At 44.6% G+C, this 27,737-nt stretch overlaps 1 protein-coding gene across 2 annotated transcripts; it reads left to right on the top strand.

Annotated features, from left to right (window-relative positions):
• The first annotated feature begins 2,329 nt into the window (after positions 1-2,329).
• RWDD3 (RWD domain containing 3) lies at positions 2,330-27,493 on the top strand. 2 transcript variants are annotated; one of them, XM_015413350.1, is made up of 5 exons: positions 2,330-2,479; positions 20,660-20,734; positions 21,012-21,499; positions 26,823-26,932; positions 27,036-27,493. In XM_015413350.1, the coding sequence occupies exons 1-5, from the start codon at positions 2,395-2,397 to the stop codon at positions 27,148-27,150; spliced, it is 873 nt and encodes a 290-aa protein (XP_015268836.1). In that variant the 5' UTR covers positions 2,330-2,394; the 3' UTR covers positions 27,151-27,493. The 2 variants fall into 2 exon arrangements, with proteins under 2 accessions (XP_015268836.1, XP_015268837.1); XM_015413351.1 differs by lacking the exon at positions 20,660-20,734.
• The last annotated feature ends 244 nt before the right edge of the window (positions 27,494-27,737 follow it).

Below are 27,737 nucleotides of genomic sequence, written 5' to 3'. Positions count from 1 at the left end.
CCGATAGTTGGCCAATCCAGCCGGGTCCAGAGTTGGTTTTTTCAGGAAAGGACGGACCATCGCCTCCTTGAGTGCCTCAAGGAACCGTCCCTCCAAGAGGGACTTGTTGATAATCTCCCTTACGGCACCTCGAAACCCCTCGTGGCTCACTTTAATGAGCCAGGAAGGGCACGGATCAAGGCGGCATGCGGTTGGACGCACAGATACGAGCAATCTGTCAACTTCCTCCAGACTGAGCAGGTCAAAACATTCTAAATCCCGTGAAGACGCGCAAGGGGCCTCAAGTTTGCTCACTTTTTCAATTGCGGCAGGGAGGTCACAGCGGAGCGTCAAGATTTTGTCTGTGAAATAGCTCACAAAAGCCTCACAGCCAGTATCTAGTTCCCTACTGTTTTGTCTGCCATGGTACAGAGCTGTCAAAGACCGAATTGTTATAAATAGTTGGGCTGGGCGTGAGCTCGCAGACAGAATCGTGGCTGCATAGAACTCCCTCTTAGCAGCCTTGACTGCCATCTCGTAGGATCTCATAAATGTCCTATAAGATGTTCTTGATGCTTTGTTGCGGGCACGCCGCTACCGTCTCTCTAGTCGTCTTAGCTCTCGTTTCATACGCCTCAACCCCTGGGTGAACCAAGGGGCAAGCCTAGAGCGAGAGCGCAGAGGGTGCCTGGGAGCAATCTCATCGATGGCTGTGGAGAGTCGGTCATACCAGTCCTCCACAAGCTCATCCAATGAGCCGCCAGGGGGCATCGGATCCCACAGAGCCATCTGAAGCCGAACAGGGTCCATTTGGTTCCACGGGTGAGCTAAAATCTGCTCACCGCCTAAGCAGGGTTGGGGTGGGACATTCAGATGAGCCTTCAGGGCAAAGTGGTCCGACCGCTGCAGTAATCCGGTCCACTGTAATCCCCGCCGCAAAGATCAAATTGAGTGTGTGCCCGGCCTGGTGTGTGGGGATCGCTACAAATTGTGAGAGTCCCAGTGCCGCCATGGACGAAACCAGGTCTGCAGCCCGGCTGGAGGCCCCGTCATCGGCATGGACGTTGAAGTCACCCAAGACCAAAAGCCTAGGATGCTCCAGCGCCCAGCCTGTTACGGCCTCTAGCAGGGACGGCAGGCTACTCGCCGGTGCGTTAGGCGGGCGGTACACTTAGGCAGGTGGTCCACCCTAAGGAGTCTCAGAGTGGCTTACAATCTCCTTCCCTTCCTCTCCCCACAACAGACACCCTGTGAGGTAGGTGGGGCTGAGAGAGCTCTTTAGAGAACTGCTCCTGAGAGAACAGTGGCTTGCCCAAGGTCACCCAGCTGGCTCCATGTGGAGGAGGAGTGGGGGAATCAAACCTGGTTCTCCAGATCAGAGTCCGCTGCTCTTAACACCAAGCTGGCTCTCCAGGGGAACAGATCTCTGTAGTCTGGAGGCCAGTGATAATTCCGGGAGCGCTCCAGGCCCCACCTGGAGGTTGGCAACCCTAGACTGCTGAACTAGGATCCTTCCAGGGAGGCTGGCCAGGAGAAGGTGTTTAATTTAAACCGGGTTTACTTCTGTGAGTATGAAATATTGACATAACCTGGGATCCATGCCCCAGGCTACTAATAAGGACCATTAATATTAATTTTCAAATATCACGTTGGAGAAATTAAAAATAGAAATGTTGACTTCCAATTGTAGTAGTCAGACAAGACGAAAGCCAAGGTGTAAAATAAATAAATAAGACATTCATCTTGAATTTAAATATTTAGCATTTTCACAGGTCTGCAACTACAAGAAAATGTATTACATTTAGATGGGATTTAGATCTTTGACAGGAAGCCCATATTTGCATAGTGTGAAAAACATCCAACTGACATTCTGCTGTCTCAGGTGATGACTCCCAAATGTCAGAGTGCAGCAACTTCTGCTTCGGGATCTCGGTGTCTTTAAGATAACGTCAGGTTAAAAGACATTTACACTGACATTTTAAAAATAAAACAAAATGTATAAATGGATTAAGCAACGCATAGTCTGGAAAGTGGGGGACACGCAACAGAGGGAGTTTTTCTTGGCATTTAGGCTAATTTTCAAAGTGTTTCCTTGAACTGGGCTAAGTGGGAGGGGCAGTTTATCAGAATAAGGGCCTGTACGATTATCATTCACGCAATTTCGCGCTCTGTCCCTGCGCAGGGTGTTTTAAACGTGGGAATCGTGACTTGAGGGCAAGCGCCTAAAACAGGCAAGCGGCCGAGTTTCGTGTTCGTGTTTGTTTTTTAGTGAACTGAAGGAAGCGCAGCGCCCCCGTGTGGACACGAGGGTTCTTTTCAACCCTCTCTTTCATTGCGGGCGGAAGGGGAAGCGGCTGTCTAGCCTTTTCCTCTCTTTCCTGCCTGCTGGAGGCTGCAGGCGGCGATTTTCCTGCCATGTCGAAGTTGGCTCTGGAGGAGCTCTCTGCGATCGCTGCTATTTACTGTGGGCAGGGAGAATGTGAAGTGCTGCACGTATCAGGTGATTGTTTTGCAGTCTCAGCACGGGGCTTCCTTGCCGCAAGTTGAGCGTTTGGGATTTAACCAGAGGTCTCTGGTAATAATGATAGATGTGCCTACGTTAGCGTTTGGGATTTTACCACCAGCGGCCTCTGGTAATAATGATAGATGTGCCTACGTATGGGAGGAAAAAGTATTCTTTTTATTGAATTCAGATTTGAACCCACAATTCTCTTGGCTTGATATTTGATCCTGTGTAGCAAGGATGAGCTTTGCCCAATTCCATGTTCTCTTTGCTGTTTCTTTTGGCGTTCCGGTACTTAAAAAAAAGAATAAATTGAAGGAGTAGTTAGTCTGTTGGTAAAGTAGAAAAGTACAGGGCTTTTGAGTTTCTCATCAGTGGTGGCTGGTAATTTTCTGAATTGGTTGGAGCTGCAATTTTTAACCCTTTCCCCCCTTTCCCAGATCAGCACTTTTACATCATTTGTTAAATGAAATAGGGCCTCCAAATGCCACCTGGTCTTTTTTTTTGGGTAACAATTTTATTCAGGATATAATCAATCAAAGTCAACATTTAGTTTTACATTTAAACCCGTTACACCCTACCCACCTCCCCCCCCTACATGGCTTCCCCCAGTGCTACGACCTCCTGTATATTGCTTAACCTTTAATCCTCCATCCGTTTCCTCATTACAACTTCACTAGGTAACTATTATTCTACTATTACAATTATATCTCTTTTCTTTCATGATTCTAAAAGTCAATATTCAATAGTTATTAAAGCAAAATAAATTGTCTTTTACATCCCAATATTTTCCCAGATAATCTTTTAAATCTCTCCAGTCTTTATAGAAATCTTCTGCTTCCATATTATTAAGTTTTCGAGTCATCTTGTCCATTTCAACCGAAAACAATGCCACCTGTTCTGTTTGTATCCATGGATCAGGAGGAACGGGTGATCTGTGAAGGCATGAGTGTGACTTCCAGACAAAGTTGAGCCCTGAGGCCTGCTTCTCAGTTAGAAATTGAGCTGCCTTTTGGAATCCACGCAGTTCAGGGGAACCAGATCCATTTTTGAAGACCAGAATGACAGATAAACCGGAGCTTTTGACATTGGCAGGGAAGATCTCTTGCTGATTTTATGCCCCCCCCCTTTGAGGAATCCGTTCAGCCTCTCAAACCAAATCACTTATTTTTCTAAACCTGAAAGAAGTAGTTATTTTAGCCCTCTGAACAAACACAATGGTTTAGTCTGAGACAGGATCCATCGGAGCTCAGAATGTGAAGAACCTCCTTTTAGGACCATGGCTTGATCCTGAAAGTGAAAACTCCTGACTTCCGTATGTGTGCACTTGGGAAATGTCTTCCAAAGTGGAGAGGATTCTAGGATGTTGCTGTGAGGGCCAAATGCCACCTTTTTCATTTTAGGATTTCAATAGCAAACAGGCTCATTTAAAAAAATCTGAACACCAGCCTAGCTACAACTGCCTTTGTGGTCTGCAGACGGGTTTCTACCACCCCTCTTCTCAGACTTGTGCCATTTAAAAGAAGTCACTTGGCAAGATGTTGCTTTTTCTTGCTTCCTTTCAATAAACCTCAGGGTAAGCTGATATTTCCTCCCCTGAGGCAGCCATTGTGTGGATTTGGCATCTCAAATATGCAATAAAGGATAGAGATCCAAAAATCTCAGCCCAGCTTAGCAAAGCTTCAATAAGGTTTACACACCTTACAGAATATACAGATTGTATCTGGGTTCCCATCACACAGTCATACACGAGTCGTGGTGGATCTGGTTGGCAATGTGTGTATAATAAGGGCGTTAGCCTCTCTCCTCCCCAATGCTATTTTCCAAGCCTGAAATAGTTGCAGTGCCGAGGAAATCTGCATGTCTCAGAGTTTTCCACATGTATTTCAACAGAGTTCTGCTCCATGGAGGTCACTGGAACATCCTATTACTTGTATTACTTCTTAGTTCTGAGTCAGATTGATGATTAAAATGTCCCTTCCACCATGTGAGAAGATGAGAATTTTAGCTTTGGCTTTAGTCAAATCAAAGCCATCAGGAGAATGTCAAAATTTGGATTTTTAATTTTTTTATATGGTCCGTGATTTTAGTGCTTCCCCATTTACAATCAATAACACATACATGCAGGGGTCATTTCCTGCAGGAGCGCACAGGAGCGGAGCTCTGGCAGTAAAGAGCCCAGGAGGCGGGCACATGCAACAAGCCCCACCCCCTGCTCCCAGCAGTCCTCAGTCAGAGCAAGAAGCAGCCAGGTAAGTTGCAGACGCCCCCCCCCCCCCCGCGCCCTAACAGTCCAGTGGCACCTTTAAGACCAAGTTTTATTCAGGTACAAGCTCTCCCTCCTCTGTGAGGGCAGATCTGCATGTGTCCCCCCCCCAATAGCTAGCAATCCAAAACAGTCCAGTGGAGCCTGAGTGGTGGGTGTTGCCTTCTGACACACATCCAGTGATGTCAGGGGGTGCGGCATATGCAAATAAGTTATGCTAATGAGTTATGCTAATGAGCTCCTGCACCTCTTTTTCTACGAAATGACCCCTGCATACATGTACTCTCACAAGATTCCTAGGGATAAGCACCTTGAAAATGTTAATTCAGATTTTGGGGTTCCCAGGCTTGCCATGTATTTAAATTGACAATGGCACCCTTTCTTGTTACTTCTGTTAAAGAACAAATCTTTCAAAATGGGAAATTGTCTGCGGAAAAAAATCCTGGAAATTCTTCTGTCCTACATTTATGATGATACAGAACTAGCATTAAGAAAAGGCTGCAAGGTTGTATATTTTGGCCTCAAGGTGAGCACTGAGAAGCAAATTGATGTCTGTGTTCAAAGGGAAATGTACAATGTGATGATGTTCTCATCTTACTTTTTTGTTTTCTTTGTTGTCCTCAAATGTAGAGATTGTCCAGGATCAATCTGGTAATTGCCATGTAAGGAACAAGTACTTTCTCATACAGTGAAACAGGCCCATAGCAACTTGGCCTTATCAAAGGAGTAGCTAACCCATTATAATATAGGGAATTATTTCCCTCCCTCCTTTCCCTCTCATTTAGCTTGTTCCTTCTATGTCAAGCAAGGTGAAAATCCAGTTTCATAGTGGCTGTGTTTTCTCTCAGGCTCTTTTCTTTATTCCTATCATGAGGATACAGGCAACGGTATTAAGTTTTTAAATTCTCCCCCCCCCAATGCCTGTAAACATGCAGAGCGATCGCATGAAGTTCCCTCTTCTCTTGTCTGCGTTGCCCTTCTACCCGGCCTCTTTCTCAACACCTGCTGGCAAGGTGAACTGAGTATCCTCCTTTGCTGCCCGCTAGCCTCCAAAGACCTCCAGGATGCTTTGCAAGAGTTTACTGTTGGACTGCTAAACATCACTAATGCACATTAAATATGCATCCAATATGTTCCAAAAAGCACTTTAAGCTTCTCCAGGCTGCAGTGGTAGAAAAATGCTTCACTTGTCAGCATTCACTCTGTGTAGCCCAGTGATTTTTGAGTTCCAGGGAGCCTGGGGTTCCTCGGAACATCAGGGCTTCCTTAATGAGAAGATCAGTCACGGCAGAGATGTTTCCCTGAAAAATGCCATGCCCCCACCCACTATGGATCTTCCTTTCCGGTATGCAGCTCATTACCCCGTTGTGAGTCTTAACTTGTGGTAGTTCTGCCAGGCCATTATAGTGCAAGCCGAACTCTCTTATGAAACTAAAATCCCTGTCAGAGAAATGGAAGAACACAGCAGAAGCTATCGCCTAGTTGTCCGATACCGCTGAGATAGTGGCCAGAGTCTCCATGATGGAACAGAGAGAACTGACTGTGGTATGGGGCAGAGAATTATAACAAGTCGAGTTGGTTTCAGACTTTATCCCTGCAGTGTTCTATAACATCCTAAATGGAACATACCGTAGTTGAGGGACAGGCTACGAAATCTCCCCTTACAACTTAATTGTTTAGTTGCTTGGGGGAACATCCAAGAGACCAGTGATGCTGCTCCTACATAAATTGTGCAGGGTTAATTAAATATTTTTGCCCATCTTGTTTATGAGTTGGATCCTGCATTCCATTAGCAGAAGTTTGCAGATCTTTCCTGGGTCTACCCCCCAGTGGTCCCTTCTCATTCCAGATGAGTTTATTCCTGGGGTGGTAAAACCCACGTAGCGTAATATCCATATGGGTTGGGATGTTGCAGTGAGGAGGGAGAAGGGGACAAAAATCACCTTTCCTGCCTCTTCTGTAAACCCAGCTCTGCTTAATGGAAAAGATGGTGATTGCACCCCCTTCCCTTTCCGACTGCAGCATCTCAGCCCATGTAGGTAGTATTCCTCGTGGGTTCCAGGAGCCTGGAAATAAACTTTCCTGGGGTTGGGAAGTGTTGCTGGGGAAGCCAAACATGGGAAACATTCACAGTCCTTGTATCCACTGATCATGGGATCCAACCAATTGTTTACCCATCGGATGCTAGGGGAATGTTGAGTGTATCCAAAATGGATCCTGCTTTCCCTTCCGAAAGCTGATGGACAAGAGTGGGACTCTAGAAGATTGCTGTTGCTTCAAAGCCTGTTATCTTTGTGAGCTACTCTCAATACATGTAGCTCTCAATTTAATACCATTTAACTGTATCCGTAGAGGTTAATTACCGCTCCCATCTCTTCCATATGTGGTAGAAATCTGCAGAGGCCTAGTTGATACATTTTAATGCATGTGGGATGGCAGTGAGACCTGGCAGAGCAGAGCCAAGTGCATGCCGTAGAACAGATCTCAGAAACTCTGTGAAGAATTCTTCACCAAAAAACTCCCTAAAGATTCAGAATTTGAAAGCTACTGGTATAGCAGCATGACACTTTAGCTTCAGTAATGTATACTTCCCGATTTCTTTTAAAAAGTTACCCAAGTAGCTATTTTCATCCCCTTTACCACTGGTATTAACGGGAGAAAATTCAGATGAGTTTCTTTTTTTTTGCTGTCAAAACTCCTACATCTTTACCATTTTCAGCTTTGACATGGAGCAGATTCTAATGGGTGTCACTTTTCTGTCACAGGTTTCTGTCTCCCATCCCCTGGCATTGTAGGCTACAAGTTGTGATAGGTGAATGAATGACACTAGTCAGCATTTGCTACATTTGCTAAAGGGAATCTGAGATGTATGTTCTGTTTTCTAAGAAAATGAGTTTTCTGGGTTAAAAAAGAGTAACTACAGGGTATCTTCCCCCCGCCCCACACTGCTTTTAGATCTGTTTAAGAGTGATTATTTTGAGGATTTACTCCCAAACTCAGTGGTTCTTAATTTTTTTTAACTGAGACCCATTTCTAAACCTACTGTATTTTCCAGGATCCTCTTGTGAAATAGCTGTACACTGCTTTTCCTCTTCTTGACGTAATACACAGGCGTCTCACATCAGTCAAGACTGAACAAGTTTATATATTATTTTTTTCAAGTTTAATACTTATAAACCATTACTGGGCTGTGTTTCATGGCCATTTCACACAATATGCAAAGAAAAACCCAAATCTTCCTTTGAGCCTCTTCTCCAAGCTCACCCTCATCCTCCGCCTTCCCCCCTAGGGTAGCAACCCACTGGCAATACAGTTGTGACACGCTTTTAGGTCCCATCTCACAGTTCGAAACCCACTGCCTTAACTTGTTTCAAACATTGACTTGGGCCATGTTCACACCAGACTTATTTTGCTGTAACCTAAAAGAAGAAGAAGGAGAGATTGGAGTTATACCCCGCTCTTCACTCGGAGTCTCAGAGCGGCTTACAAACTCCTTTCCTTTCCCTTCCCCTCCCCACAACAGACACCCTGTGAGGTGGGTGGGGCTGAGAGAGTTCTTGACAGAAACTGCTCTTTTTCAAAAACAGCTGTGCCAGACCTACGGCTTGCCCAAGGTCATCCAGCCAGGTACAAGTGGAGGAGTGGGGAATCAAACTCGGTTCTCCCAGATTAGAGTCCGCACACTTAACCACTACACCCAACTGGCTCTCAGCAGTCTTCAATACTCTTCCTGCCCTGCCCTGTTTACACTGACAGAGGAAGCGAAGTGAAGGAAGAGAAGCATCCTCTTCCAATGCATAGCATTGAGATAAACTCTGGAATAGCTCTGCATGACTTCACTGAACATGATCCTCCAGGGAAAAACCGCCTTCTGCATTCTTGTTCTTATAGGATTGCCAGGTCCCTCCTGGCAACCAGCGGGAGATGCGGGGTGTGTGTGTGTGTGTTTACCTGGAGAAAGAGAAAGGCCCAGGCCTTGTTGCCAGTGTTACACAAGAAGTGATGTCATCACGGTTCCCTTCACTTGCTGACTCCCGCCTATGAGTGAGTGAACTGGGAAGGCAGGTAGGGAGCAGATGCTGGCTGACTTGGAGGCTGTAGCGGGGTAGGGTGGGTGATGACTCTAAGCTGGGATTCTCTCCCCATCTGTCCCAGCTGAGCCGGCACCCCCTGGCTCCAGGGGGAAAGCGGCTGCCTGCCAGGGGCCCAGGCAGCTCGGAGCAGGCACTTAGAGACCAGTCTCTAAGTGTTTGCTCCAAGCTTCTGCAGCAAGCAGCTGAACTGGAGGGCGGGGCTTCCTGAGAGGAAGCATCCCTGCACTTCAGCTGAAAAGCTGTGTGTAAGGGGGTGGAAATCCGTGCGAAATTACGCAGATACACACGCTGGGGGGAACTGTGCTCATGGCCTATCTCTTATGCAATGAATATTTTAACCTTATAAATATAATCAGAATACAAAATCATAACTGTCTATGGAAGAAAATTCAAAAGAAGTTACTCAAAATTAGAACATTATTTTTTATATACAATGTAACGTAGAACAGTTGAAATATGTGAAACTTTCACATATTTTAACTAGGATTTTGAGAGTGTGTCTTTGAAACAGGGAAGGGGAGAAACATGTATGGTGCTCTGAGAACCTCTGAGGAAGGCTGGGATAAAACTTTAGCAGATTTTTATTTCCACATCTATCCAGTGCAAGATTTTATTGTTTTGAAATATTCCATTTGTCAGACATTTCCTACCTTTTCAATTCCACTTTTGGCATTCTTTGTAGTACACCATGCCTTACACAGTTTGCTGTTCGCACTGTTCTGTAATTCTGTAATCTCTGTCCTGGTGCATTATTCATTGATTGTTTTACGGTGTCTGATGGTTTCATTGTGTATTCTGTAATCCAGCTGGAGTCTCAGCAAGAAAGGTAGTCTATAAATAAATGAAATAAAAATAAAATAAATGGAGAGGTGATGACTGCCTGTTTGTTTGGGACAACCAAGTGGAAGAAATGCTTTATAATTTCTCCCTTTTTCTGTTCTCCCAACTGAAACCAGCCGCTTTCAAGTTGCTGTTTGCACTGTGAGTTAGTATGTATTTTTCTTGCTGCAGGGCAAATAATAGACTGGGGGGGGAGGGCAATTTCGATTGGGAAAGCAGTGCAGAGGGACCCTGCTGCTCTGAGCAAACTGTTAACCCCCCCCTTCTGTAGCTGCATTTTAGTTAAATGGGGGGGGGGTCAGCTAATCAGCCGTGGAGCTCCCACATAATTAATACTTGGGCCCTGAAATACAGGCTTTACTATACCACTGTGACTTTAAAAAATTCTGAATTTAGCTAGATTGCGCCCTTGTTCTTCAAAAGGGAAAAAGGAAGGAAAGAAGGAAGGAATTGAGATGCTCCAAGATTTGGTGGGTGTATTGCATAGTACACACAGAGTTGCATGCCTTAATTCAAGGAACTGCTTCTCACCCTGTTGCAACGTAATGATCCTGCACTCATGAATATTTTTATATATAATGAGGGGAAGGAAATTGCCTCCTTGCCCCAGTCCTCGGGAGACCTTTATGCTGATATTTTAGGTCATCGTATTTACCAGGGCAACCTCACAGAAATGTATCTCCTGAGCATTGTTTGTTAATGACAAATTATCCTCAGGAGAGATTTCTCTGTGAGGTTGAAGTGTTAAATGAAGTGACCTTAAAGATCAGAGCGCACATCTCTGGAGAACTGAGGTAAGGAGAATCTTCCCCTCCTCTCATAAAACACGGGCTTTCCGAAGCTTTAAAGTGTCATGCCCAAAATGCAGAAGATGTTTTATTGAAAATGATGTGTGTGTGAATTTAAATAAGCTAATTAACGAAGGCCCTGTTTTCCTATACTTGTCTGGTACCAAAGATTAGTGTTGCTGATAGAATGACATAATTTACTTGTTAATCCACTCTCTCCTTCTCTCTAGTTTGCTTAGCTGTCTCACAGTAAAATATATATTTGTTCATCAAAACTCAGATTTCTGTAGGTAACTCTCAGAAATGCAAAATGAGCGAGTGACAGAAAGTTTATGGATAGGGAAGCCTTTGTGGCTGACATGGAACACAGGAAGCAATTTGAAGTGTGGCAGCACTAAATTTCCTGATGATAAGCATGCAGCTGGGGGAGTGAGTGAGAATCTGCTGAGTTCCAACTTATTAGCACAATAAATGTCAACAGAATGGTAATTTACTGCTCTCTATTTCAGATAGCACCTCTTGTGATAGAGCCAGGCAACGCTATTACTGGTAGTCAATAGGAAGAGCTGCTGTAATTCGCAAACTTCAGCTGCAAGCAACTGTTCAAAGTCAGCCTGATATTATGTTCAGCCTGAAATGCAAATATAACTTTGAAATGTAAAAGAAAAGGAACACCAACCCAAGACACAAGCAGTGGCTTACTAGTTTTGCATTACGGATTAAATGTCGCCAGCAAAATGTTCAAGTTGTAAATGCAGTGATTCATTAAACATTGGAGCATTGTAGGCCATCGGGCTGCTTGGAAGGTTTCTGGATTTTAATTCAACTAGTTCTACACTCAGATATATGGGTTGAAGGCAAAGGGGATCATTTCTTAGTAGTGGGCAGGCGTTCTCAGGTGTACACGATAAACTCTGTGTTCCCTGTGCATCTGGTTGATAGTCAAGGAATGGGAGTTCAGTGCTTGCAGCTTACTACATGCAAGTTTCCCCCAGTGGGGCAAAATACCACTTCCTGGGATTTCAGATTGGAAAAATGGACTGGGAGAAGGTTTAAGCCCCTTCTCCTCTCACATGGCAGTCACAGTCTGAATTGGATCTACACACCTGGGAATTATGTTCCAAGTAGGGCTGCCAAGAACCTCCAAGCACTCCCCCCCCCGGTAATGACTATCCTTGGGGCCCCCTTCCATTGCCAGAACCCACCCCAAACATTGTAGCAAACAACTGAACACATCACTTGCCCAGCCTTGTGGGCCCCCAGAGTGATGATGGCCCCTGGCCTTTTGTCCCCCTGTTGGTGTCCCCCTCTTGGAAGCCCTGGTTCTGAGAACAGAATTACAGTCATGTGTTTGATTAGCAGAACCTGTGGCAGCCACATGGGAGACATGAGGACTTGGCTACATGTGAAATAGCTGTCACTGTCCATATTTAATGTTTATCAAAATGTGTTCCAGAAGAGGCTTGTTGAACTTTTTTGTCTTTATTACTGTTTGGGGGCCTCTGCCAGGAAAAGGGAGGGGAAATGGTGGGGAAATTCTGTACTGTTACAATAGTGCTCAGGTTCAGGGCTGGGGCACACATTTCAGACCGCGCTTTGGACCCCCACACCTCAAACACCCCCGTCTTCAGTGGACCCTCCCCTTCGAGGGGACATGTTCTGTGTGCGGGTCCAAAGCGCGGTTCTGGTGCCAGCTGCTCCAAAGTGCAGTGCCCCTAGGACAGACACAGGCAGACACTGGAGCCAGGCTGCACCCCAAAATAATCTTGCGACCACCCCAAATGACACATCCCCACGCTCATCTTCACTTCAATCCACTACAGTTCAAGTTACAGAAGGGAAACAACAGGCTAGAACACAGTTCATTAAAGAAAGCAATAACAGAAACAGACTCATCCTTAAACTTTCAATTCCACTCCAGCACATCTTAAACTTTCAAGTTTACAGAAAGAAAGGGAAAAAAAAACAGGTTAGAACATTCACAGTAAACAAAATCATAACATCATAGTCTGGCAAAGTCAGAAATTGCACATCAGTAGCAATTCTGATACAGGGTGGTTAAAATCATTTGGCTTTCTCCCGCCACACAAAGGCACATTTTGGCTTTATCCCAGCCACACAGACACATGTTTCAGCATCGTGGAGACACTGCATGGGGGGTGACAAAGGACCCAGCCCTCTGGTCAGCACCCGAAGTGGGTCTGATCTCAGCTGACATCCCACAGACACACACAGGCAAGCAAGCTATAAACCTTCATCATGAGAACAGGCTGGTCTTCTCCCCAACCTCACAAGGCAGTCAGCCTCTCTGGATTTACAGACAATAGCCACCAGAACCTTTTTAACTATAGTCCCATTCCAGTCCAAGAGCAAGGTTCAGACTCTTAACTGGCCTCTGGGACTTTATACAAGAATAGCTCAACCTAGAGCTGTGCAGTTACTCTTAGTAAGGTAGCATAATTTGGTGAGCAGTTCAGGCAACAGGATCTAGCTTGGAGTCAGTTACACATCAAAACACACTAGTTATAAACAAGAATAAGTTTTATTCAGTACAGACTTAACACAGAGTACTGAAAGCAAGAAAACTTATGGCCCTTGGCCCTCACTAAACATTAGAGATCTGCATAGTTACCAGGATGATCCATAGTTACGAAGTAGGTCCCATCTTTGTACAAGGTTCCAGCCATGTGCTCAGCTCTAAAGCAACCCTTTGTCTCTCCCAGAGAACACATGACAAGACAAGAGCATTTCAGTGTCCATCCAAAATGCAACCAGGAACAGAGAGAGGGAGAGAGAGCAAGAGAAGAATCTCTCATTGAAGAACATTTTAAACTATGAATAGGGCAGAAAAGGGATTAATGGTTGGGCAATTGCAGGTAATGTCTTGGCTAGGAGTGACACCTCTTAGGAGATTGGGGTAGACAAAGGAGGAAAGGAAGAGGACCAATCAGGTTGCAGGACTGGTACTTTGGATTAACAACCAGATGTTTGGCAGCTGCATCATCTTGATGGGCAGCAGGAAGACTTGATGGCTCGCTATTGTCATCAGCGAGCACATCCTTTTGTTTTAGGCTGGAGAGGAATCTGTGTTTCTTCTGGTGAAGTTAATATGTGAGGGCGGGGGGGGGGAAATGCCTGTGTGATGGAGAAGAAGCTTGTTCATGATGTCTGTGCAGGAACATCTTGTCCTTTTTGCAGAGCATGGCTTCCCTCTGTGATCTGCTGCTATTTTTCTGCGTGTATGGAGGTCAGGGCTGCTGGTCTGTACTCTGGTGCTGGAGATGCAGGAGCAAGAGGCTTTTTGTAGTCCAGGAGTCCATGTCTGGCTTGGCATGCTGCTTAGGCTCAAGGCTCCCCTTGGCCAAAGCATATCCCTTTAGTCCAGTATAAGGGCACTGCTTTTGGGCTACAGCATTGTCCATTACCCTGACACACTCTTTTCACAGTTCAGCAAGGTAGTCATATTTAAGGGTCTTTAGTAATGCCATCTGAAGTGGCTGCATGGCAACAAGTGGTACAATGACAGAATGGTCAGCACATGGGGGTGGCTCTGAGTTAAAAGGGGGATCCTTTAAATAAAACAGTAGGTTTCTCTTAAACATAAATACAGTTCAGTCATCCATCCAACCCCCTCGTTCTTACTCTAGAGCACTACATTTTAACCCACATCAACATACATATAACCCCCCACATTAAATCACAGAAATAAAAAACACACCAAATATTTGCCTAGTGAAATACCGCAGTCATAATGAAGCTTTGATTAGGTGAGTGGCCTTGGAGATGTAGACCTTGTGTGCATTGCAGTGTGAGAGGACTGCACTGTTTGCTCCTCTCTCCTGTCACTTGTAGGACTGTGTGTTTGGCTAAATCCAAGCAAAAATAAATAAATCCAAAAAATACTTTATAGGTATTTTCTGGATATTGTTTCAGCTGGATACAGATTTGGGGCATTGTTCAGCTATCTGAAATGTTGAAGGCCCGAAAATCCCAAAAATATTCAGAATTTTTGGGACTGCTGGATAGGCGAACAAAGGGCATCCAAGCCACACGGCTCCATGGTGAGTGAACTCCGAAGGTGTTTAAAGGGCTCGCCTTTCAGATGAACTTGGAGAAGGCATTTAAAAAGACTGTGATCCCTTTAAATGCCTTTCTTCCCCTCCAATTGGAGGATGGGGGCACCTTCTTTGAGGCCCATAGAATTGGACTCCATGGTCCCATCTTTTTGAAACTTTCTTTGAGGCAGTAGCAGGTATGCTGCAAATTTGGTGCCTCTGCCTCAATAAACAGCCCCCCCAATACCCCTGGATTGATTCTTCATTATACCCTATGGGGACCATTGACTATAATACTGGTATTGGGATTCAGGAATATTGGAGCATACCAATATTTTTTGGGTTCAGTATACCCAACCTGTAAAATACCACTTTTTTTGCACATGCCTAGTCACTTGGTTTTCCTTTCTTGTTATTGTTGGGATATTTGTTTAATATAGTAGAGTTTGCTCAGACATAGAAGCGTGATACTGAGTGCAGTAAATAAATCTCCCAAGAAGTATATTGCAAAAAGGTAGACTTACATTTATTCAAGTAGATCCAGTTCACATTCAGGTTGCAGTCAAAACAGGAGAAAGAAGCCTAATCCAAAGAGTAGTTTCCTTGTCACAAATGGAGGGCTTGTCCACATGTGTGAGGTTATGACTTGAGGGCATTGTATCTACAGGAAAGACCTAGGGAGACATGTGTCTCCATGGAAGGCCATGGGCAGAGAGAGAGGACAGAGAAAGAGGGGGTCTTAGGGCAGCTTCCAGGTTAAGACAAAGAGATTGTGATCTTGGTGTTGTGAGCTATTTTTGTTCTGGTGCAAAGCACAAAATTGATTAGCGATAAATGATCTTGTGAAGGGGATAGGACGAAACACCTTGATTTATAAAGAGGTCTATTCATGTGACTTTATTGACTTTTTTTTTTTTAAGGTGACAATTTGGGGTTTAAAAATGTGACAATTTGTGTCTGATTGTTGCTGTGTTGCAGGGAGTGTGCCACTTAAAGTTTCCTTAATAGTACACTTCACCACAGCAACATCTTCCCCCTGCTTAAGCATGCCATTGACTCAAATAAGAGATTAATATTAATTGCGTAAAAGAAGAGGGACAGCTGTGCACATGATTGGCTTTCTCAAGAGGTCTGGAGCAGTGATTTCCCACTGGGGAACCTTTGGGACTGCAAGGAGCACTGAGACACAAATCGGTACTCCATCACAGGAGGATGTTTGTCTTGGAACCTTCCACATTCTGTGACTGTCCCCTTGGCAGCCATTTGGTAATCAGCTATGCCCCTCACAGCAACCATTTCTGATGGCTCCCATTCTCAAAATCCAAAAGTGCCCACAGGTTCAACAAGTTTGGGAACCTTTGATCTGGATTGTCTGCTTGATTTGTCTAGCATCTGTGTCAGCCCTGTCAAGTAGACCCCTGGAAAAAATTATCAGAACAAAATCCAACAAGGGAAAATTGTTATCTCATGTTGCCCATCAAAACTTCTGTATCTTTTCCCCATTAAAAATGCACTGTGGGCCCTGCTGCCGGGGTGCTCTCTTCTGGTTTTTGCCCTCACAACACTCCTCTGCTGCACACAGAAAAATGCAGGATTAACTCTTCCTTGATCATTCCTGGAACAGTAAAGTTGGTATATTCTGTTCATTGTGCTTGATACAGTAAGTGGGATCTCTCATGTAAGGAGATCTTACGAATTTAGTTGGACAAATTATTCTGCAGTTAAAGTTTTACTTAAATGAACTTGAAATGAATGGGCATTGTAAAGTTGTGCAACAAGTAGTATCCGGTTTTAAGAGGCTGGGTTGGATGGATCCCAGTGACAGTTTGCCTGCCACAAGTGTATTTAGGTTCTTTATGTATCCCTGTGGCATCTGATTCCAGGGCTCGAAGGCATTGCCTCTGTGGCTTGTGTTTTATGACCAAAAGTATACAGATGCAGGATGGAGTTTGGAAACAGAGCTTTGCCTCTCCTCTTGTTAGAAGTACTCCAAGTTGTCTGAACCATTTCAGCTTACCTTGTTCATTAAACAGGCTTTGCCTCTGTTGTTTCACAGAGGGCAGTGAAGGTTGCAAAGCAGTGTCAGCCGTGAGGAGGGAAAATCAGGCATAAGTCCGTTGCCTATCATGTGGAGGGAGGGTAAAACTTGGGAGGTAGAGAAGAGACAAGCCACTTCAAAAGAACTCATCTGAAACTCAGGAATGTTCTGCTGCGCCTTTCAAATCTGTCTATCCCTACCCCTGTAGAATGAATCAAGTTGACATTTTAGCCACTTTTTGAAGAAAAGGGGTGAAATGGTTGGAACACATCAAAGAGCTGATATAGTGAAGATCTGAAAAAGAGCAGCTTTCATCTTACACCCTAATTTTTTTCCCCCAGTTTAGTAGAAGTGGGTGAGATCTGTCACCTTTTAGTTTAGTGAAAAGGCAGTTATTGTTTTAACTTGGTCATATGGCCATCAGAAAAGAGCATACAATAGAATTCATGTGCCACAAACTCTTTCTCTTTAGATTATGTGTTTTCGTAGATAATAACAACAGTGCAGTTTACATACATCATTACAGTAATCTGTTCAATGAACCTGTAAAGTGGGACACCAGCAAAAGATGGGGGGAAGCCTATAATGACCAGGAGAGTGTGTGATGATCAAAGGCTCATATATTGCAAGGTACTCTGGGGAGGGCCTGACATGTGTGCTCCCAGAGATGCATTGCATCTTGCCTGAAAGGCCCCCAGCCGAAGCGATTCAGTGCTGGGGTGAGGAAGTTGTGGCCTATCTGCAGTATCGCCCCCAACTTTGCCGCTTTCTTTTTACCTATGGCAGTAAACAGCAGCCACTCATTAATTTATTTACTTATATTTTATTTTTCCATAACAAAAATTCTCGCAATAAGGAATAATGCTTAGAATAAATGATCAATAAAATCAGCCAATGAAAACTAAATGGGAAATAGAGGAGCCGGAATTATTTTGCAGCCAGTAGTGACTGGATCCAGAGCATGTTAGCTGAGCCGGTGTTGGGGCTGGCATTGCCCGGGCAGCTGCTGAGGCTCCAGAGCACTGGAAGGGCCTGTCACTTGCCCTTGTCCTGCTGCAGGATAGCAGCAGAAGCCCTCGCAAGCAGCCCTCTGATATGGTTGATGACAAAGAAGATGGTGGGCAGAACGAGGTAGCAGCAGCTGCAATACACTTGGTGGCCCTGAGGCCCTCAAGAGGGTATCTTGCCTGGGAGTCCCCAACCTGGAGTTCGCCCTGCGCATTAGTTACAGAAAGCATGTGCAAATAGTTTCAAAGCCTGGTGAAAAGGGATTGAGTCCTGAATTTGGCAAAAAGGGCAGGTAATTGGTTCCCTAGTTTGGAGGCCACAACCAGAATGACTCCATAGATTGGAGGCCACAACCAAAATGGCTAGTTCACCAATTGGATAGTGTTGTGGGGCTCAGCATCTCACGCCCCTCCTGTAGCAACTGATGGCAGCAGGCATGGCTCCATGGGCAAGAGAAACAGTTGCACACTCCAAGATGTAGCCACTCCGTTCCTTTATTACCAGGCCTTTGGTTAGTGACACCCTGCCCGTGCTACAGAGTTGTGAACCCATTCTCCTTTGGCAGTCACCCCACAAGTACCACACCATGGTCTTTAGTGTCCAGCCCAGCTGGTGGACCATCCCTTGGGCCTCACTCTAGGCCCCTCCTTGAGCCAGTCTGGGCCCCTCATCCCTAGAGGCATACCCTTTCTTACCAGGGCTACTAAGGCCATTATCCAGTGCCGCTGCTGTGCAGGTTAGACCAAACTCATCTGACCAGGATCTCCTTTCCCCATCATCCAGCCTCTGTCCCAGCCCCGATAACCGGAACATCTCTTGTCCAGATAACAAACCTGGGTTTCCTTCTTGATCTATAGACATACATCTCCTTTCTGTACCTGGCCCCCTTGTGCAGTTTTTAAAAATCTGCACTCTGATGTCGTGTTCAGAATTTGATATATAGATTCGTATCCCCAAGATTACCCTTGAACCCCACTAATAAGGCCACTTAAACTGATCTTTCAACATTGTTTCCTATTCAAGACTGATTGCTGTTCATTTAGTTTCTAGTTCAAATTCTTACACATCTATTAAGCGTCATTACATGATGTAATCCCTCCCCAATGCAAAATGTCTGCCAAAACCTGACTTTAAAATTCCTGTTATATTGAGCATTAGAAATGTGTTAAAGGCAGAATCTTCCAGTAATTTAAATGCTACATAAAGTCTTTCATTAAAAAAAAATAGTAATGGGATGCCTAGAGCATGCTAAGATGCCAACTGCATTCACCATTGTGATTAGGGACTAACAAGTGGGAACCCGCAAGACTTGTGGGAGGCATCTCACTTCTGCCTCTCCCACTATTTCCTCTTTCACTATCCTGAAAGTACCCATAGTATCTCCCCTTTTCCTGCTTCCTTCTCTCCTTCTAGGGTTACCAACCTCTGGGTGGGGGCTGGAGATCTCCTGGAATCACAACTACAGAGATCAGTTCCCCTTAGGGTTGCCAGATTGAGGTTGGGAAATCCTTGGAGATTTGGGGGTGGACCCTTGGGAGGGTGACATTTGGGGAGGGAAGCAGCTTCAGCAGGGTATAATGCCATACAGTCCACCCTCCAAAGCACCCATTTCCTCCAGGAGGATCGATCTCTTTCATCTGGAGAGCAGTTGTAATTCCAAGTGATCTCCAGCCCTCACCTGGAGGCTGGTAGCCCTTGTTCCCCAGGAGGAAATGGCTGCTTTGGAGGGTGGAGTCTATGGCATTATACCCCTCTGTGGTCCCTCCCCTTCTCAAACCCCACCCTCCCTAGGGTCCCCCCCCAGTTTCTAGGAATTTCATAACCTCTTTTCCCTCATGTTGGCAATCTCTGTATCCTCTCCCTGCCTCCTTCTATCCTCAGCCATTCACCAATATGCCTCCCATCTTCAACTATATTTATTCTTCATTTACTTCATTTACACCCCACCTTTCTCCACAATGGGGACCAAAGCAGCTTATATTATTCTCTTCTCCTTTTTATCCACACAACAACTCTGTGAGGTAGGTTACTCTGAAAATATGTGACTAGTCCAAAATCACACAATGAGTTTTCACAGCAAGGTGGGGATTTGAACTTGGGTCTCACAGAAGCTACTCTGAAGATCAAACCACTACACTACACTGGTTTTCATAGGGTGACTGCTAGGCCTAGTTCAGTCATGTAAGTCAGGTGGTTTCAGGTTACCCAGAGGTTGCTTCCAGGCCCAGGGTTGCCATCCTCCAAATGGGACCTGGAAACATCCCAGAATTACAAGTGAACTCCAGACAACAGAGATCTGTCCCCCTGCTATGGAGGGTAGCATTATACTCAGCTGAGGCCTCTCCCCACCCCAAACCATGCCTTCTTCAGATTTTCCAACCTGGCAAACTTAGCCAGGCATGGCCCTAATGAGTTCTCCCTCAAAGGGCAAAATAGGTCTAGAAAGGGCCCTGCCTCCTCTGCCTGCCTTTTACTGACAGAACCCAGCCTGGAATACTGTGGTTGCCTAGCAACAGCTGCTGAGTGATTCTGTTGCTTAAAGCTACAGGTGTACTTTTTATCATTTTCAGAATTTTCTTAAAGCTGCCAAATGTATTTTTAAAGATTTCATATTTTTCTGCAAATCTAGGGCCCTTTTCAGGTTTGTAGAAAGATCTGTCTTGCCTGTTCAGAGCTCCAGTCACTGGCTTTAAGTCTCGAAATATATCCTGACTTCACTATAATAAAATAGGGGACCTTGGTTTGCTCTCCATTTTCATTGGACTTTTTAAAGATGTGGTCTGTTCAGAAGTCTGTTTTTGCTACAAATGTGAAGTGCGGTTCTTGTTATCCCCTTAAAATAAAAGCAGGGATGTCCAATGCTGTTTTGATTGACTGGATATGCTACAGGAGCAAGCAGTTAAAAATAATAATACCATAATACTTCAGCATTTATACTTTGTTTTTCAAGTATCCCGAGTGCTTCACATATGTTTATCTTTTAATTTGTCTATTATAAAAAATTATATTCTGCATTTCCACTTTAAATGTTTCCAAAGTTTTTGTCATGTCATTTCAGTCATCTGTTCAACTAATTTTTTTTTTAAAGGTCATTTTCATTGTCCCCATTGTTCTCTATGGGGAGATGAAGATGAGAGAGTAGCCAGCCAAGTAAGACCACCTGGTGAGTTCATGGCAGAGATGAGATGTGAATTGGGGACTTCTTGGTACACAGCTCAGCCATTGCAGTACACTTTGTGTCAGATGTATAAATGTTATACTCCTATATCACTGCTGAATGCAAAACAGTCTTGCATTAAATAGCCCTTAATTGTCTGGAGAATTGTATGAAATATTGATACGTGCCACTGAAGTATTTTGAAAAAGACCAAACAAAGCATACTAAAGTTGTGAGTTTCGATTGATGTTCATTTGATGATTACTTCTGGATACTTTTTCAGAGACGGAAGGAATCTCATTTAGGATTCAGACCAGTGTGAAAGGACCTTTGGAGACAGATGTATTGTTGAAGCTGCTGTTTTCTTTACCGATCAATTACCCATCAACCTTGCCGAATATCTCTGTCCACTCTGAGCAGCTTACAAGGACACAGTGTATGGCAGTGAAAGAGAGATTACTTGAAGAAGCGAAGAGACATTTTTCACAACCCATGGTACATGAGCTGATTCTCTGGATACAACAGAATCTGAAGTACATTGTTGAGCAAGACGAAACTTCAGCCTGCAGTGGGAAAAGTACTCTATCAACAAAAGCAACTACGGACAACGGTGTATCGACTGTCCTTTTGCATTTGGATCACATGAGAGCTAAAGGAAAATATGTCAAAACAGTGGAAAAATGGTGTGCAGATCTAAGGCTCACTGGAAGAGTGATGTTCATGGGCAAGATGATTTTTATTCTTCTTCAAGGAGACAAGAGCAGCATTAAGGTGCAAACGATGCTGTTGCCGGTTCTGTTGCTGGCAGGGCAGTGATGCATCCCAATACATTCTGCGGGGTCTTTTTTTGTGTTTTTTTGTAATACCATTGTCTACCTGATTAACTGGTAGTAGAACCAGTTTGGTGTAGTGGTTAAGTGCGCGGACTCTAATCTGGGAGAACCAGGTTTGATTCCCCACTCCTCCACTTGCACCTGGCTGGATGACCTTGGGCAAGCCGTAGTTCTGATAAGAGCTGTCCTTGAAAAAGAGCAGTTTGTGTCAGAGTTCTCTCAGCCCCACCTACCTCACAGGGTGTCTGTTGTGGGGAGGGGAAGGGAAGGAGTTTGTAATCCACTCTGAGACACCTTTGGGTAGTGAAGGGCGGGGTATAAATCCAATCTCCTCTTCTTCCTCTCTAAGCAAAAATCTTTTTATATTTAGAAAAATATTTAACACTATATGTATAGGACCCTGGTCAGCAGCTCAGTTCAATATCTGGCCACTGCTAAAATTAGTTATTGACTAGGGCCCTATAAATACAGTGCTAAAGACAGCAGTCATAGACATATGCTTACTTTTTCATGAGTTTTCAGATACCTTATGGATCCTCACCTCAGCTGTACAGATACAGGGCTGAAAGGCTAGCAGTGTAAACTTGCCCACTGATTCATTCCTATGCACAGCCAGAAACAAGTTACGTATGATTACCTTTAAATCCTGCCTTTCTTCCATTATAGAACTCAGAGGTGTGACAGGCCCTTTCAAGGAACTGAGGGGGCCAACACAGGCTCATATGGTTTTGGGGAACCAGGTTTGTTTAGAACTGTAAATCTTCCCCTCAGTGATAAGATGTTATTAGGGTAGCAAGTGCAAAGACTTTGAGTTCACTGCCATGAGATAAGTTTTGTGGTGAGCAAAACAAACTTGGAGATCGCTGAGGCAGTGGTTCTATTTAAGTAACAAACAAAGATTTATTTATTTACAGGTTATTTTTAGAGAACAGATCAGCGGCACAGGTCTCCAGGCTGTTAAGGAGAAATCTGACTGAGGCACATACATTTAAGCCAGTTATGGCTTCAGAGTGTGGTTTTAATTGTCTTTAATGCCTGCAGGTACAAACAGGCTCTTACTGGGTGCGTTCAGCCGGAATAAACAATGGTGATCTTTGCGCATGCTCAAAACACCCCGTATTACATTTAAAGTTTAAAGGTAAGGACTTACCTTTAAAGTTTAAAGCCCAAACTGGCCTCCCTGAAGTCCCGGAGTCCTCTGGAAAGTTAAACTAAGGGCCTTTTCTTTAAAAAAAACAAAAAAAAAACAAACGCCAGGGCGAAGCTTCGCCCAAGCGCATATCGGCAACCTCGGGCTTCCGAACGGAAGTGGCTAGACACCGGTGGAGAGCGATCAGACCGGGAGGTAAACCGATTACAACCATTGTACTCAGGATACCACCACTTGGGGACCTAGAGGCAGAGTACAAGGGTTTAAAGGGCTTTGCAACGGTTAGGGACGGAAGGCAGATGTTCTACGTGTGAACGCCGGTAAGTTCACCGATTGCAACCGGCACCTATTCCGTTGCAAATGCCCCGTCTGAACGCACCCACTGAGTCGCTGTTAGGTTGGATCCTCTCTCACACACAGGATTCCACCCACACCAGCCTGCTCTTATATAGGAAAACGTCTACCCATCACCAGAGACACACCTAACAACTGATGTCTTCTACCAGAGGCGGAGCTAAACCACACTGCCACACTAGCAGGCAGAGCTACCCTTCAAACTGCTCTCTCCCTCGGGCTGTCCTGAACTAACTGCTGTCGTGCTTCCCTCCAACATTCCATCCCACTTCTGAAAGGTGATTGGATGCTGAAGCAGCACTTGTATAGGCTCAGCTGAGTGGCCATTTCCCCTTTTACTTAGGGCTTTCCTTCCAGGCACTGGCTGGGCCCAGGCTTGCTTATTTCCAGCATCCCCTGCCTTTAGATCATATTCTGGGCTCAAGGGATTCCGTATCCAGTGAGATCCACTTGTGGAGCAGACCTCTTGGATTAGGAAATTCCTGCTTTCCCCCTCTGCTGTGGCCTAGTAATCTCTCCCCAATTTTGTTCCAGGGGTGGTCAGTCACCCTAATGAACAGTATAGGTGACAAAATTGGGTGGTGGTGGTGGTGGTCTGCAGTGTGTATGTTGCAAGTGATTGGGCTGACATTGCCATCCCCTGTTCCAAAGATGGAAGTGCCCTTAGTCCTTCAGAACTGCATGGTTGGATACAGGCCAGTAGGTATGGCAGCAGGGCCAGCCCAAGGTTTTTTGGCAACCTACTTTGCCCCCTGCCCCATGTGGTGAAGAATCCAACTACACTCAGGCTGACCTCACAGGGGTTGGGATTGTGGCTTGTCTGAAGACAGAGGTTCAGACTGGGGATTGGAGATTCCTGTCTTGGATGGGCTAGTTGTTGTTGTTCAGTCGCACAGTCGAGTCCGACTCTTCGCAACCCCATGGACTAGATCCCGCCAGGCCCTCCTGTCTTCCAGGGAACAGTCAGGGTTGATTTCTTTTAGGACTGACTGATTTGATCTTCTTGCAGTCCAAGGGACTCTCAAGAGTCTTCTCCAGCACCATCGTTCAAAAGAATCTATTCTTCGGCGCTCGGCCTTCCTTATAGTCCAACTCTCGCAGCCATACATGACTACTCGGAATACCATTGCTTGGACCATGCGGACTTTTGTTGGCAGGGTGATGTCACTACTTTTTCACAGCTTGGGAGTGCTGCTTGACACAGCAGTCACCTTAGGAAACCCAGAGGCTGTATTGGCTTGGAGTGCTTTTGCCAGGCTTGGGCTGATATGTCAGCTGCATCCATTCCTGGTTCAGTCAGATGTAGCCATACTAATCCATGCCTTAGTTACATCTAGACTGGACTATTGCAATGCACTCTACTTAGGGCTACCCTTGAAGAGTGTTCAGAAGCTGCAACTAGTGCAGAATACTGCAGCTAGACTGCTGGTTGGCAGCTACTGGGAGCATGTGACCCTGATACCACAATGAGTACCCTGGCTACCAAACCACTCCCGAGTTCAGTTTACGGTGTTGGTTTTGTCCTTTAGATCTCTCGACATGGCTTAGGACCGGGTATCTGAAGGGCCGTCTTCTCCCTTACATCCCTGCCTGGAAATTAAAATCACAAGGAGAGGCCCTTCTGACTATCCCACCAATCAAAGAAGCCTTTTCAGTGGCAGCCTCACAATTAGGAAACAACCTCCCCAGACAAGTGCACCTGACCCCCCTCACTTTTGATCTTCAGGAAGCAATTGAAGACAATTCTATTTAAGTCGCTGATCTGCAGACCGGAAGGTCGGTAGTTCAGCAGTTCGAGACCCGAGTGCCGCAAGATGGAGTGAGCTCCCGTCTCTGGTCCCAGCTCCTGCCAACCTAGCAGTTCGAAAGCAAGAAATTGCAAGTAGATAAATAGGCACCACCTTGGTGGGAAGGTAACAGCGTTCCATGTCCCTTGGCCAGCCACATGATCACGGAAACAGCTCTGGACAGCGCTGGCTCTTCGGCTTGGGAACGGAGATGAGCACCGCATCCCTAGAGTCGGATTTGACTGGCTTTCGGGCAAGGGAAACCTTTTTTACCTTACTAATTTAGTTTTTATTAATTGGCAGTCCTAAGTGGAAATTTTAAAGTATAGTATTTTATGTGTTTTTTATAGTCATTGCTTTATTCATATTGTAAGCCTCATCGAATTCCACAAGGCAGCTACTGAAATGTTTTAAATAAATAAATGATGCTACCCACCAATCCCAGGTGATGGGGGAAGGCCCCGCTCGGGAGCCTCAGTGTGATGCCTTCCATGGTGACCAATCTTGTGCTTGGTGACCATCCAGCTCTAGGATAGACTGCAGGCCTAGGTCATTGGGTGGATTCATCTAGTGGGTCGACTGGCTCTGTATGGCAGAGTTAGATAACTTCATCTCCTCACTCCTAGTTGCCTGTGTTTGGCTAAGCCAGGGGATTAATCAGCTGAGGTGAGACACTCTGTCAGAACTGCTGTTGCCTTTCATATTAGGAAGGAAGAAGGAGATTCTTTTGCATGTTTCTCTGCTCAGAAGAAAACAGCGGAGAGATTTGGGGTTGTAAATAAATTGGAATTCAGATTGGATGTCTCTCAGTGAGAGCCTTTGTAAAGGCCAGAAAGAAGGGTGAGCTTAAATTTTACCAAATTTAAGAAAAGGCCCCAGTCCAGAGATCCATGGGGACAAGCAGAAAACAGCTGATTATTGTCACTGATCCCAAGTAGGGCTCACTTGTATGTGAGCTGTTACGCGTTGAGCAGAGTAATGCACAAAAGTGTGGATTCAGTATGGTAAAAATGTCCCCTCCCCCCTCATGCAACCAGTTCCTCAACAGCAGTAGAAGATCTGTGGTAGAGACCTGTTTGCTGTATTAGCTGAAACGGTGTTAACCAGTGTTCTCCTAAACAAAGAATTTTCTGTTAAAGAAGTACCAAATTTGAACGGTCCTGTCAGCTGTTCATTTTTCATGGTTATGAAAGAAACTTTCTATTTCTTTTAGCTTAATGCCTCCTTTAGCAGTTTGTTTTATCCCTAAGGAGTCATCCTATTGTAATAATATATTTGTTCCATTGTTGATGAAGGACCCTCATATTTAGTGACTGGTCCCATATCACCTATTGAGTTTTAGGACTGAGTGGGGATTTGAACCTAGGTCTCCAGATTATCCTTCACTGGTACATCCTTTACTGGGTGTTGCAACTGTGTGTGTGCGCATGCCTGTACATTTGCAAATGATTACTGTGAATGATAGAGCAGTAACCAGTGATGTATGGATGCAGGGTTGAATTTCCTTCCTCAATGAACGCTTTCTCAATCCTTCTCCAAATTATGGGTTGGAGGATCAAGAATGTTGCATCCAAGTCTATTCCAAGTCATTTACACAATGTTGTCACCATTAAAGTATATTGGAATTCTTCACTACTTCCAGAATTAATGTGGTAAACAATGTTGGTCAGTTTCCTGTCACAGACATAAAAAGTGTTTGCAGACACATTTAAAGACACCTATTCAGATATTATAGAGAAAGCACAATGCCTCACCAGTGTTTTTGCAGCAGTAGCATTTATCTGTAAAGCATGGGGCTGTCTTCATTAGAATACTGAAGATGCAACCTGATTTTAACAGAGACACAAATATTTAATATGGAAGGGTTTTAAAAATGATGTTTCATTGTTTCTCAATCAACAGGTTGCTACGGATGGCGCTCGATGTTCTGATGTTTTGCTTTTAATTCATTTTTCTTTCTGGTCACCTAGGAATATATGGTTCTTCAGAAAACCAGCAAGGTAGATGTGGATTCGAGCGGGAAGAAGTGTAAAGAGAAAATGATTAGTGTACTCTTTGAAACAAAAGCAGACGACAGAAGGTATAATTTAGTACTGTTTCAGCTATAGAAAAGCAGCTTTGAATTGTTAATTACATTCTGACAGAAGTAGGCATATTCACAAAGCCTCTCTTGTACAACACAGGTTCCAGACATTTGAAGTCAAAGAGTATTCAACGCTGGATGAGTTACAAAGTGAATTTGAGGCTGTGGGACTGGCAGAACTGTTCACCGAGTTTGTGCTGCCTCAGTTAAAATAATTTTGAAGCAAATGCATACACCCGTGACTAAACTGTCATCGAATGTATTGAATGGTTGCTGAGAGAAGATAAAATGAAAGGTTTGGTGGCAAACAGCTCTAAAGCTTCACTGCTGCGAAATGTCAGAAAAAGCCATCTCCGTCGCAAGACACAAAAGAGAGCTCTCACATTCTGAACAGCTGATAGTTTTGACTGTGTGCACTGACAACTTTTGCTGGGAACTGCTGAGTTTGAACAGCTGATATTTAAGAAATGTAGGTCATAAGTGAAAGATGATGGGGAAATCACTGTGTTCTTGTTGGATTTGGATTGAACTCTTATCCCTAATTGTCTTGTAATTAAACTATATTTTAAAGAGGTTTGTTTTCAGTATGACATTTTTGACTGCTCCTTGGAATGCTACAAGAAAATCTTTTCTCTCTTCATTAAAAAAAGCAATATTAAGAATAAATAAAACATTTATTTTCCTATTCTAGTACAACCGTAAAGTAGCTCAGTTTGCTGAATTTGAAAGAAGATGCCATATACATGAGCTTAAATCAATTTGTGGCTTTTTTATCCCATTTTTGTATTGGGAGAGCTGAGCT

The sequence above is a fragment of the Gekko japonicus genome, unplaced genomic scaffold (genome assembly GCF_001447785.1).
Source record: "Gekko japonicus isolate JY-2015 unplaced genomic scaffold, Gekko_japonicus_V1.1 scaffold70, whole genome shotgun sequence".
In the NCBI taxonomy this organism is placed as follows: Eukaryota; Metazoa; Chordata; class Lepidosauria; order Squamata; family Gekkonidae; genus Gekko; species Gekko japonicus.
This window is presented reverse-complemented; position numbering and strand designations above follow the sequence as displayed.